Here is an 11,309-nt window from a genome sequence, read left to right as displayed (position 1 = left end):
TCAGTGTGGATGAGCGTTGGTTGACATCCTGATGAGCAGGTCGGCACTTTTGTCCTCAGAGGTGTCATCACACCATTAACATGTAGTGCTATCTTCATTTACCTTACTGCATGATCAACGTTCTACTTGTGATCTATCACTAATACTCTCAGCGATGGACTCCTCTCTAACTCACCATCACACACACTCGTGGTCAAGGCGGTCTCAGAGTCTGACCTGCACTGAGGCTTGGTGAAGTAAAGGTGACTCACTCCCTCTGTCAGACACCCTGCTACACACACAAAACCACAAACGCACGTAAGGGCGCTCAAAGACACACACCGCAACGCCCTCTCCCTCCATTTCTCTTGCTCTAACCACAGCTACTTCCTCGGTGAAACTGTTGGCTGAGGGGGGCAGGTGGTTAGTTTGATTACACACACACATACTAACTCCAAAGCCACAACGCCAGATTAATAGAAGAGCAAGTCAGTCTCCCCTGGGTGACGCTCACTGTCGAGGAGAGAGTCAACTCCGAAGACCAAAAGTCATCAACGAGGGGATTCGGAGAACCACATACCAAAACCAGAGACAGAGAGAGAGAGGGATGAAGGAAGACGTGCACAGCGACAGAGAGGAAGAGCGGAAGCAGAACAGAGCTGTAAGCTGTAAGTCAAGCGAGAGAAAGAGAGCACAAGTAGAGGTAGAAGGACGGAGAGAGTCTGCTGGATTATTCTGCATCTGAGTCACCGGTCGACTGGAGAACCCCAAGGAGCTGTTTCTACCACCTCTGCCCAGGACCGGGCCACCTCGGCCAAGGTAAGAGTACCACAACCACAGCCTCTTCACTTGCTCTTCATGTTGTTCAACGGTGCTTCTTTTAATACTGTACTATACACACATAGAATACACAGTTTATCAACATTAATAGGTCTTAAGTTTTACACTAAAAAAGGAAAGCGGCTTCAATGACTCCCTCTCACAGTGCTGAGGTTACAGGACACCTCGTCGCTGTGACTTTGACGGTTTGATCACGCCCCTCATCACTTTGTGGGTAGCAGAGGGAGTGACCAGCGCTCAAATCACAGATGGAGCTATGGAGCGGTTAACAGCGCCGGCCCCTCTGCTGCTTAACTGCCTCTTGGAATTGAGGCGATGCATCAAACGATATGGAGTCAATCAATCTACCAGAACAGATGAAATGTATGCTGCATGTGCTCTCACTGCAGAACGAATGTAGAAAAGCAACATTTCATCATGTTTGTTATTATATATAATATGTACTGGTATCAACGTAATCTCACAGAAATACTGACAATGACCAGGACCTCTTAATATTGCATGCATCACATGGGGTGACACAAAGTGTGTTGAAGTGACAGAAACAGAACAAAGTGAAAGGTCATGGTTACCTGTGTGCTGGTTTGAACATGCTAAGATGTCCCTGTGGTCCGGTTTACGGTTATAGAGCTTTAAATTCTGCATATGTGAACATGAAACTGCAATACGCAGACAAAACATGGACCATACAACGCTAACCACTGCTCTGCAGCGTCATGCAAATGAGCATTGTACATCTGTTCATGTGTTTGTCCATTTTGACATGTTTTCATCTTCACCATACCTCTGAACAACATGTTCTAATGCACTGAGCCAATACAGCAACATGACGTGATCTCATTGAGCAACAAGCACTGCTAATACACCTCTGGTAGTGCAGCAGATACATGAGCAGAAGGGTGCCATGTTATGAGGAAGTAGAATGTCCCAAAGGAAACCCTCCTGCATGCAACAGTGTGCACTCTGTACGCTCAGCTGCATGTCCTCAGAGTAAAAAGAAAAAGGAACTCTGCCACAGTCTGTCCCTCTGTCCCTCTGTCCTCTGTCCTCTGTCCCTCTGTCCTCTATCCCTCTGTCCATGTGTCCCTCTATCCTCTGTCCCTCTGTCCTCTGTCCTCTGTCCTCTCCAGCCATGCTTTGCCTCCTCAGTCCTTTACCTGACTGCTCCACTCATCTACCAGCTGTTCACACTTCTCTCATCAGCCCTGCAGTCACCTGAACTTCCCCTCCCACCTGCTCACCTGTCCTCCACATATTCAACTAGCTCATTCTCATTCATGTGTTGCTTCCTGAATGTGTACCTGGATCTGTACCTGCCTGCATGTTACCTGTGCCTGGCTGTAAGTCATCCTTGAATCCATGAATGCAATGCTTGGCAGCGAGGTTGTGTTTCAGATGTCTTAGAGACACAGGTCACTCTAAAGCAGCACCATGTCCCTGTTGGCTGAGAGCAGTGAGCAGCTAGGACCATCAGCTGAACTATTTAACAACGTATAAACTACAGGACATGACCTCGTATGTGGTTTGTGGATCACAGATCGTCGTTGATGTTTCAGCTTGTTGGAGAATGTCCTCTTGACCTTTCATTGTATGTGTGTTTGTGTAAATGTTGTATTCGTACACAGATTTAAGAAAGGGTGGAGAGGAAGACACATCTAAAGAATAATCATTTCATGGCCTCCAACAGCATCTTTGAGTGTCTGTCATCCTACCAGGCAGCGTTCAGACGAGGTAAGAGTGTTCTCAGGAGCTGCTGTCTGGAGCTCTGCTGGGTGTGTCTCCTGGTGTTCACGGGTTTCAACTACTTCATGTTGAATGTTGAACTTGTTTGGTTGTTTGAAAAGTTTCTGTGTGAATTATTTTCTTGACTGTTTCTCATGTGGGTTAACATCTGAGCAGTTTCAGCAGATACAGCTTCACGTTAGAACGGCACTTTGGTGTAAAGTCAGCTGTGAACAGTGAGCTGGTAGAACAATACGAGGGTGTTATAGCAATACATGTAAGAACACCTCAGACTTTTTATATTACGTTTCGGGCTTTTATTGTGAAAGGCAAGAACTGAAGGAGTGGATCTGCATTTGTCAAGGCATGACAAAAAGCCCCTGAAGTGTTTCGAGGTAGTCGTCAGAGGCCGTGGTGATTTCCCGTGTTTCTGTGAAGCTGAAGCTCTGTACGGCTACGTTCTGGTGAGCTGCAGGAGGCTACGAGGCGTCTCTCTGGTGCAGCAGCAGCGGTGCATGTGGAGGTTGAGGTCTCTCGCCCACATGAGAGAATACCCTGAAGCAGCAGGTTCCAGGTCTCACGCTGCCTCTGTGAGCCTGCAGCCTCCCAGCTCACAGGGAGGATGACAGTAGGGAGGAGAGGGAGGAATGTAGCACGCATTCCCTGCTGCTGCATCAGCCAGCAGCTGTGTGATGACTCTACAAGTCTGCTTCATTTTCCCAGCACTGGCGTCCCGATATGACTCAACAATGAGGTCATGATCAGCATGTGAAGCTCGCTGCCTCCTTTATTTCATTGGTTTAGTGCTCAGGCCTGCACACTCAAATGCATGCTAATGTTTCCTCCTGCACAATAAGAAACCATAAATTGGACACTAGACAATAACTGCTTTCATGTTTACAGTGAAGCTTAATATTAAGCAGATGGGTGGCAGTGGATGTGTCTCCAGCCTGATAGAATCACGTTGAGGCCTTCACTTGGTTTGATATCATTACCATAGTGGTTGATCTAGTCTGAGAGACCCCATGTTGTTGGTCTCCAGCAGTGGTTGTGTTTGCTGCGGAAACTGTCAAGAACACGTTGTGAGTGTGTGTGTGTGTGTGTGTGTGTGTGTGTGTGTGTGTGTGTGTGTGTGTGTGTGTGTGTGTGTGTGTGTGTTTCCTGTTCTTTAACTCTCATCCTACCAATGAGAGTCACTGACTCAAGAACACATGACGTCCCATGACAAACATGAACTCAAGTAGTTCCATCTATTAAACAAGCGGAGTAATGGGTGCTTTTGACTGGTCCCCAGGGAGCCTTACCTTTGATCACCTATCTCAGGAACATCCATCTAGTCAGGCTTCAAGTAATGTGTTTGTGTTCGGACCAATGGGTCCTTCTCGTTTCCTTACTCCTCCATCCTCCGGCTTGAAGGACTTCACAATTCCTAAAATGCATCTCGAGGAGCTAGGACTGAGGAGTGAGGAGGCTGAGCGGTGCGTCCTTTGTAGAAGTCTTTTCAGCACAAAGAGGCGGGACACACAGCTGTAGTGATCTCTACAGATGTTCTTCTGTGTGTTCACACATTGTCTTCATTTAAGATGAGCGATCAAACCTGCTGCTGGTCACAGTTCATGTTCTCCTCCTCAGACTCTGTTCTCACCACGTTCACCTGAAATCATGTTTTCATACTAAAGCCTCATCCTCCACTTTAACTGCTATGATCCTCACATGATGTTTACAGTGCAAACATTCAGCATGATTAACTGTATTTCATGTGGTCATACAGACAGACAGGACTGTTTGTGTGTATGTAATATATATATATATATGTGTCAGTCATATATAATATATATGTCACTCTTTATTAGTACTCTTCATACAAACATTTGTTCTTGTCACATTGTGCCACGTTGTGAGTTGAATGAATAGTAAATACAGAAGTTGTCATGAACATTGTTATGCTCATCATCACTATGACTAAACGATGCAGAGCTGATCAGCTGTGCCATACCTCATGTTTCATTGATGTCTCTTTACAATGGCGGTCCGATGTGAGGACGTCTCATTTGTTAAACTTCTCGACTCCTTGACTCCTCTCTCCTCGTGAGTAATCGAGGAGGCACAACATTGTAAAAGGAGAGAGACCCGATCAGAGTCCCGTGAGGAGCTGTTGGCAGCTCTGTGCGTGAGACGACACTGAATGACGACTGTTGGTTCTAAACCATGACGGTGGCTCCTCAAGAGGTTATGATAGATGCTGAAAGAGTATTTCTCCATGGAAGAGATGTTTTTACTCTTCTCCTGACTCAAGTTTGATTGATGGTTCATCCAATCACCTGCCAAGTGCGGAGTCTGTTGGATGCTGCTCCTTCAAAGACAAGACAAGAAGATTCAAGCGCTCCGAGACATCTGCTGCTGTGTTTGTGTTTTGTTGAAGGACGTTGTATTTTCACACCAAGACCTCTAGTGGGCCGGATATATTAACGGATTGTTTGGATGACATGGAGGTCTCTCTCTGGGGTTGGTCCTCACATGGTCCTCAGAAGATGAATCAAAGTAACTTGAAGCCCTGACTTTTCATCCTTCACCAGTGATGTTCCCATCAGCCCCAGCTGTACTCTGTGTTTAGTGCTAGTTGTTAGCTAATAAGCTAAGCTAACATGCTAACAGACAAAACTTAGATGGCGATAAACAATATACTTGCTAAACATCAGCATGGTAGCATAGTTGTTGTGATGAAGTGTGTTAAAGCTGCATTCTCTCTAGTGTCCATCAGGGGGCGACTCCTCTGGTTGTATAGAAGTCTAGTCTAAAATGACTCTACTTCTCTCTTGATTTATTACCTCAGTAAACATTGTAAACATGAGTTTATGCTCTCAATCTCTAGTTTCACGTCTTCTTCAATACCTGATACAAACATGATTAGCTCATGTGGAGTATCTGTTACAGTGTTTGGGGACAAGAAGCTGGTTCCTTGTTAAGGTTAGAGGAATGAAAGTAAATGCAACATACTCTGAAGTGACAGAAACAAGTTCAAAGACCTGAGACCACGTGTTCCGCCTGTGTGCTGTGGTTACATGCTGACGTCTGAGCATCATCTACAGTTTGACACCGGATGCTCACATACAGCAGGTTTCTTTTCCTCCGTCAGTCACTGGGATCTGCCCAACACGAGCACATCGGTGCGACAGATTGTGTGGGTTTGTGATCTGACCTCAGGCCTGCTGAATCCAGCATAATGAGGGGAATCAGTTCATCCTCACTGCAGAGTGTGTGTAACTCATGCAGCTGATCAAACCACAGCATGTTTCATTGTAACCAGGATGTACTGATCAAATCACATGCGGTTAACCCATCAGTGGTGAACAATCAATGTGACTCCCATCTGATTGGTTTCCACCTCCTGCCATCCTATTGGTCGTTGGTGAGTGGCAATGTCATCACTTAACTCTCCTCCAATCTTCACTTCTATAACATCAAGTCTACTGAACACATGTTGCTGCTTTATCTCCGTCAACACAGACACGTCTGTTGATCTACTGGAACAAATCTACCAGACACATTGCTGTGTGTGTGTGTGTGTGTGTGTGTGTGTGTGTGTGTGTGTGTGTGTGTGTGTGTGTGTGTGTGTGTGTGTGTGTGTCTGCTCTGACTTATCTGAGCTTCAGTTTATCTGAGCTCGTTCATCTGAGGCAGAGAGCACGAGACAGTTTACTGTTAGCTTTCAACGGATGTTTGCTTTTACTCCAAAAGGTACGGACTGTTCCAAGTTAACATGACGTATGTTTAAGCACAATAACTGGTGCCTTTAATGACCCCAAAGTCAGAGTGTCTCCTTACCTCCAGCATCTGCATGTCCAGCTGTATGAAAACATGTCTTGAATAGCATTAGCAAGAGCACAACAGAGAGCAAAGACAAAGCTGGTCTTCCCACATTAATGAACTGAGAGATGCATAATGACAAAAAGACCGTCAGCATCATAATCACTCAATCACGTTCATATGTGCGAAGATAGCTGTGAAATGGGGTTAAAGTGTAGCTTCAGTCTTTTCTAACCAGGACCCTGTGTCCCTTGTGTCTAAGTGATTAATGGGGACAAGTCTTATCCAGTACTGAGGGAAACAAGCTCAACAAGCTGCTCATGAAACCCTTTGGAGGGAGTAGTGATTCCAAGTGTTGTCTGGTATGACGGTGGAATGTCTCCTGGGTGTTCCTTATGATGTGTGTGTGGACACTGAAGTCAGGTTCCCTATGGGCTCTGAGACTACTGTAACAGAATGTCAGTCTGACTTCACACTGCACTATACTGCCATGTGACTAGCTAATGCTGATTGTGAATGTGTACGGTTGTAAAAGGCCTTTACACTGTTGTACTTTGTTTATTGCTACTGAACCAGAGTCCTTGTTAACACACTATATAAGTAAACGACACAACCTGCTCGTCTGTGAGCGGAAGTCTTGAAGTCGTTGTGGTTTTCACACTTCATGACGGAGTGATGTCTTTTACCGGGGAACGAGTGGAAAATCAGGGCTGAAGCTGTGTCGTGTGAACTAAGCGTGAGATGAAGAAGAATAGACGTTGTAGGAGATGTATAGGAGATCTACACTTGATTGTTGCTGTCTGGACCAAACCTGAAGGCCATGGACTTAAATATACAAGTAAAAGAACATCATCCTTAAAAACTGTGTGGTTCCTCCAACATCTGATCAGAAACTCTAAAGACTGAAGATGAGATGGGGGGGGGACTCAGACTGAGAGCTCTGGACTTAACCTCAACAAATCTCTGTGCAGATAGGACAGTTATATACTTATATACTTTGTACATATTTAAGATGAAGTCTTAAAATGAATTACTTGTGGTACAAGTTGAAATGATGTGTTATTGGGGAAATGTAATAATATTCCTGTAATCTGTCACTTTTAAAGAACATCTGTTTCTCGTGTCTTCACTAACTTCATGTATTCATATCAGGAGTCCCCTTGTCGTTTCCTTTCCTTCATCCCTCCTTCCTCGCTGCATATATCTCAGATGTTTGGCTGAAAACGAGCTCCAACTTGTCTCCGTGTATTTCCTTCATCGGTGTTGGGTGTCATTGTTCCCTTCCCTCTGTGTATCCGTCACACTGCTTCCCAGCGTGTTGTGATGCTTTTCTGAAGTTCTTTTCTTTAATTTACGCCTCTCGTCAGTCGGAGCCCATCGCGTTGCACGCTACGTCAGCCTCTTTGCACTACATTGTTGGCCTCTCGTTGCCGAGCCGTCTGCGCCTGTCCGGAGCTGATTCTGGTTATCTGGAGGCTCCACTTGCTGAGTGTGTGTCACAGAGACACAACCAGAGTGTGTTATCAGGAGACGGCAACGCGGAGCAGAGGAAACTCCACAGGTCTGCTTCAGGCTGATTCTGAAGGAGCCGATGCTGACTGTGTGTGCAGCCCGGTTCAGACGTACACATGTTCACACAACACTAATATATGAGCGTTCTCACATAACACTAATATATGAGCGTTCTCACACAACACTAATATATGAGCGTTCTCACATTCATAACTTATCAGCATGTCAAAGCTCACTTCAGGGAATAGGAGCTCACTCTGCCAGTGTTAGGAGGTCACTTCCACAGCAAATGTTATCCAATGATTCATCCGTCAGGAGGATCTAGTGTCAGCATGATGCAGCCGTCACAAGTTCATGTTGCTAAATGTCTTATTTTGTTTTAACAAAATATTATATTTACAACCACAGAAAAAAAAATCATCAAAATGGTTTATTTTATTCTTTTTTTAATTTAAAATTCCAGTAAGAACTGAGTGGATATTCAGAATAAAATATATATATATATACACATGCATATTTGGGCATGTTTACCCAAACAAAACTACAAGATATTCAAATAGTAAATAAGGAAAATTAATAAAATGGTAATTAACAACAATAATAATTATTATTATTATTATGAATAATGACTGATAATAATTAATAAAGACACAAAACACAATAAAAAAATAAAAAGTAGACACAAAAATAAAAAAGTAAAAGCTACATTTAAGTTAAAAAATACAAATAATATCAGTATTAATATATACATTTTAGTTGCATCACTAAAAATACAATGATGTCTTTTCCTTCTGAAATGAATAATACTTCATCATGTCACAACCCCTGAGATTCAGGACTTTTAATGTACTGGCGTATTTTAGCATTGCTGAGTTGGTAAAGTATGAGTATGATTTGTAGTAAATTAGCTTGATCTCTTATGATCCTTTATTGTCAACATCATGCTGTGAGTGTGATCTGTTAACGACCACAGACCCTCATCATATATGTAAGCTTTATATATATGTAAGCTTTATATATATGTAAGCTTTATATAAATGTAAGCTTTATATATATATGTAAGCTTTGTATATATGTAAGCTTTATATAAATGTAAGCTTTATATATATATAAGCTTTATATAAATGTAAGCTTTATATAAATGTAAACTTTATATAAATGTAAGCTTTATAAATATGTAAGCGTTATATAAATGTAAGCTTTATATAAATGTAAGCTTTATATATATGTAAGCTTTATATATATGTAAGCTTTATATAAATGTAAGTTTTATATATATGTAGGCTTTATATGTATGTAAGCTGCAGAGCCAACACAACATGCCACTTTAATATGGAATACATAAGTAACGACGGCAGTAGTAGTCACATGTGTACACATTTATGAATGCATTATTATGAAATGTAATATAATTAATCTTTTTTTCACAATAAGAACTAACTTTGATTGACTGGAAGGTGTCAACTGTCATGAAAAGTCATCAGTAAAACTGTCATGAGGCAGACTTTATCAATATGATGATGTCGATAAGGACTAACACAAACATGTGCTTTCAGTGACATTGTTTCCTTTAAAGAACACAGGGCAGTCTGACTAATAGAGGCTGTTTCACTGTTTCAAAATGTCTGTTGGCCTCTGTGTGTGTGTGTGTGTGTGTGTGTGTGTGTGTGTGTGTGTGTGTGTGTGTGTGTGTGTGTGTGTGTGTGTGTGTGTGTGTGTGTGTGTGTGTGCGTGAAAGAGGGTTGGAGATAGTGAGAAGGAAGCAAGGAGGATGTGTGTGGCAGAGAGACCGTTAGAAAGACAGTTGTAATGTGAAGACAAGGCCTCACATTAAACACACACACACACACACACACACACACACACACACAGCAGAGCATTGATGTTGCTGCTAGCTTGTAGTTTGCATGTACATAGTTTATTTTTAACATGCAGACTTTGATACTATTTATACATCATTATGTAATATGATAATATCTAATATCTAATATCTCATATAATACATATAATATACCATTTGAATGTAGAAATATTTGTAAATGAATAACTAAAACTAGAGCAGGAGAGGATCTGTGTGTGGCATCTCACACACACACACACACACGCACACACACACACACACACACACACACACACACACACACACACACACACATCTACCAAAGCCATAAACCCAGCCGAGTTTTACAATAAATAACCACAAGAGAGGTTCACTGGACTTCAACTGTGTGTGTGTGTGTGTGTGTGTGTGTGTGTGTGTGTGTGTGTGTGTGTGTGTGTGTGTGTGTGTGTGTGTGTGTGTGTGTGTGTGTGTGACAGGGAGAAATGGAAAGTGTTGTTTTAGTAGACTATTAAGAGGAACAGGAAGGAGGAGGAACATGTTATGTTCTAATAGAGTATTTGTATATCAGTGTTGTACTTGTGTGGATAGACGCTTCATGTTCAGATCATCAGTCTGTTCGTCCATCAGTTGTATGTGACATGGTCTCCATATGAAAGTGTGAATCACCTTCACCGTGTTCCCCTTGAACCCTCCACCCGGACTTCACCTCCACACAGAGGACAAACTAACTGAACATTAGTATTCACAAATAGTGAGTTTTGTAATCGCTCAATATGAACATAATAATACTTCATCTTCAGAATGTAAATGCTGCAAGAGGGTACTTCTGTCCTGATTTGATTCCCACACACACATTAGCTTACAAGAGGATGGCAGCATGTTCTCCAGCATGCTGCTGATGTTGGGAAGTGAGAAGAGAACGGAAAAAGGGATAGAGTAGATGAAAGAGAGGAAGGACGGACTTATGAGAAATTAGTCGTGTTGTTTTACCAGAAGCTCCTCCCTTCAATTCACCCGGTCCCTGTGTTCACACTGCAGAACAGAGCGATGCAACATGTCGTCAGTTGGTCCAGTGTTCACAGAAAACCTTTCATTACGTCCTCATGTGTTCTTCTTCTGTGGTGTTAAGAGACGGCGACACCAAGATGTGACTGGAAAGAAATGTACATTTTCTGGATGTTGACAGATTATTTGTCTGCACTGCCAGATACCTTGAAGTCCCCTAACAATGTGTATGGGAGGCGACCTTCCTCTTGCTAGACTAGACCTACCCCTCCAGGTGAGGAACCAGTAGAGTACCTCCATCTAAGGGCTTTAATAAACCCTCAGGGACCGCCCCTCTGCTGCTGGTTTAGATTGATTTTGAGTGTGAATGGTGCCACAGCGTTCTACACCTCACCACCGAGTCTGTGCATGTGTGGCTCTGTGCTTTCCTGTGTCTGCTCCTCCACGTCAGCTGACCCTCAGCCTCCACACCTGTGCTTCAATCGATCCATTTCATTTGTTGAAATTGCACCACCTTCTTCCATTGTCTTCAGCAGAGCACAGTGTAGAGCTGGAGGAGAGGAGCCTAATCAAAGAGTAACATGGTCATAAATAGTTGACT

At 43.1% G+C, this 11,309-nt stretch overlaps 1 protein-coding gene across 3 annotated transcripts in view; it reads left to right on the top strand.

Annotated features, from left to right (window-relative positions):
* Positions 1-463: 463 nt before the first annotated feature.
* Positions 464-11,309, top strand: part of runx1 (RUNX family transcription factor 1) — a 57,856-nt gene continuing 47,010 nt past the window's right edge. The window contains exons 1-2 of one of the 3 annotated variants that reach the window (XM_068704663.1): positions 464-798; positions 2,445-2,550. In XM_068704663.1, the coding sequence (XP_068560764.1) occupies positions 2,493-2,550 (58 nt within the window). In that variant the 5' untranslated portion in view covers positions 464-798; positions 2,445-2,492. Of the gene's footprint in view, positions 799-2,444; positions 2,551-11,309 lie in introns of those variants that run through there. The other 2 variants (XM_068704665.1, XM_068704664.1) reach the window with 2 other exon arrangements.

Source organism: Cebidichthys violaceus, unplaced genomic scaffold, assembly GCF_023349555.1.
Source record: "Cebidichthys violaceus isolate CVI_PGR_0920_01 unplaced genomic scaffold, fCebVio1.0.p SCAF_98, whole genome shotgun sequence".
NCBI lineage: Eukaryota > Metazoa > Chordata > Actinopteri > Perciformes > Stichaeidae > Cebidichthys > Cebidichthys violaceus.
This window is presented reverse-complemented; position numbering and strand designations above follow the sequence as displayed.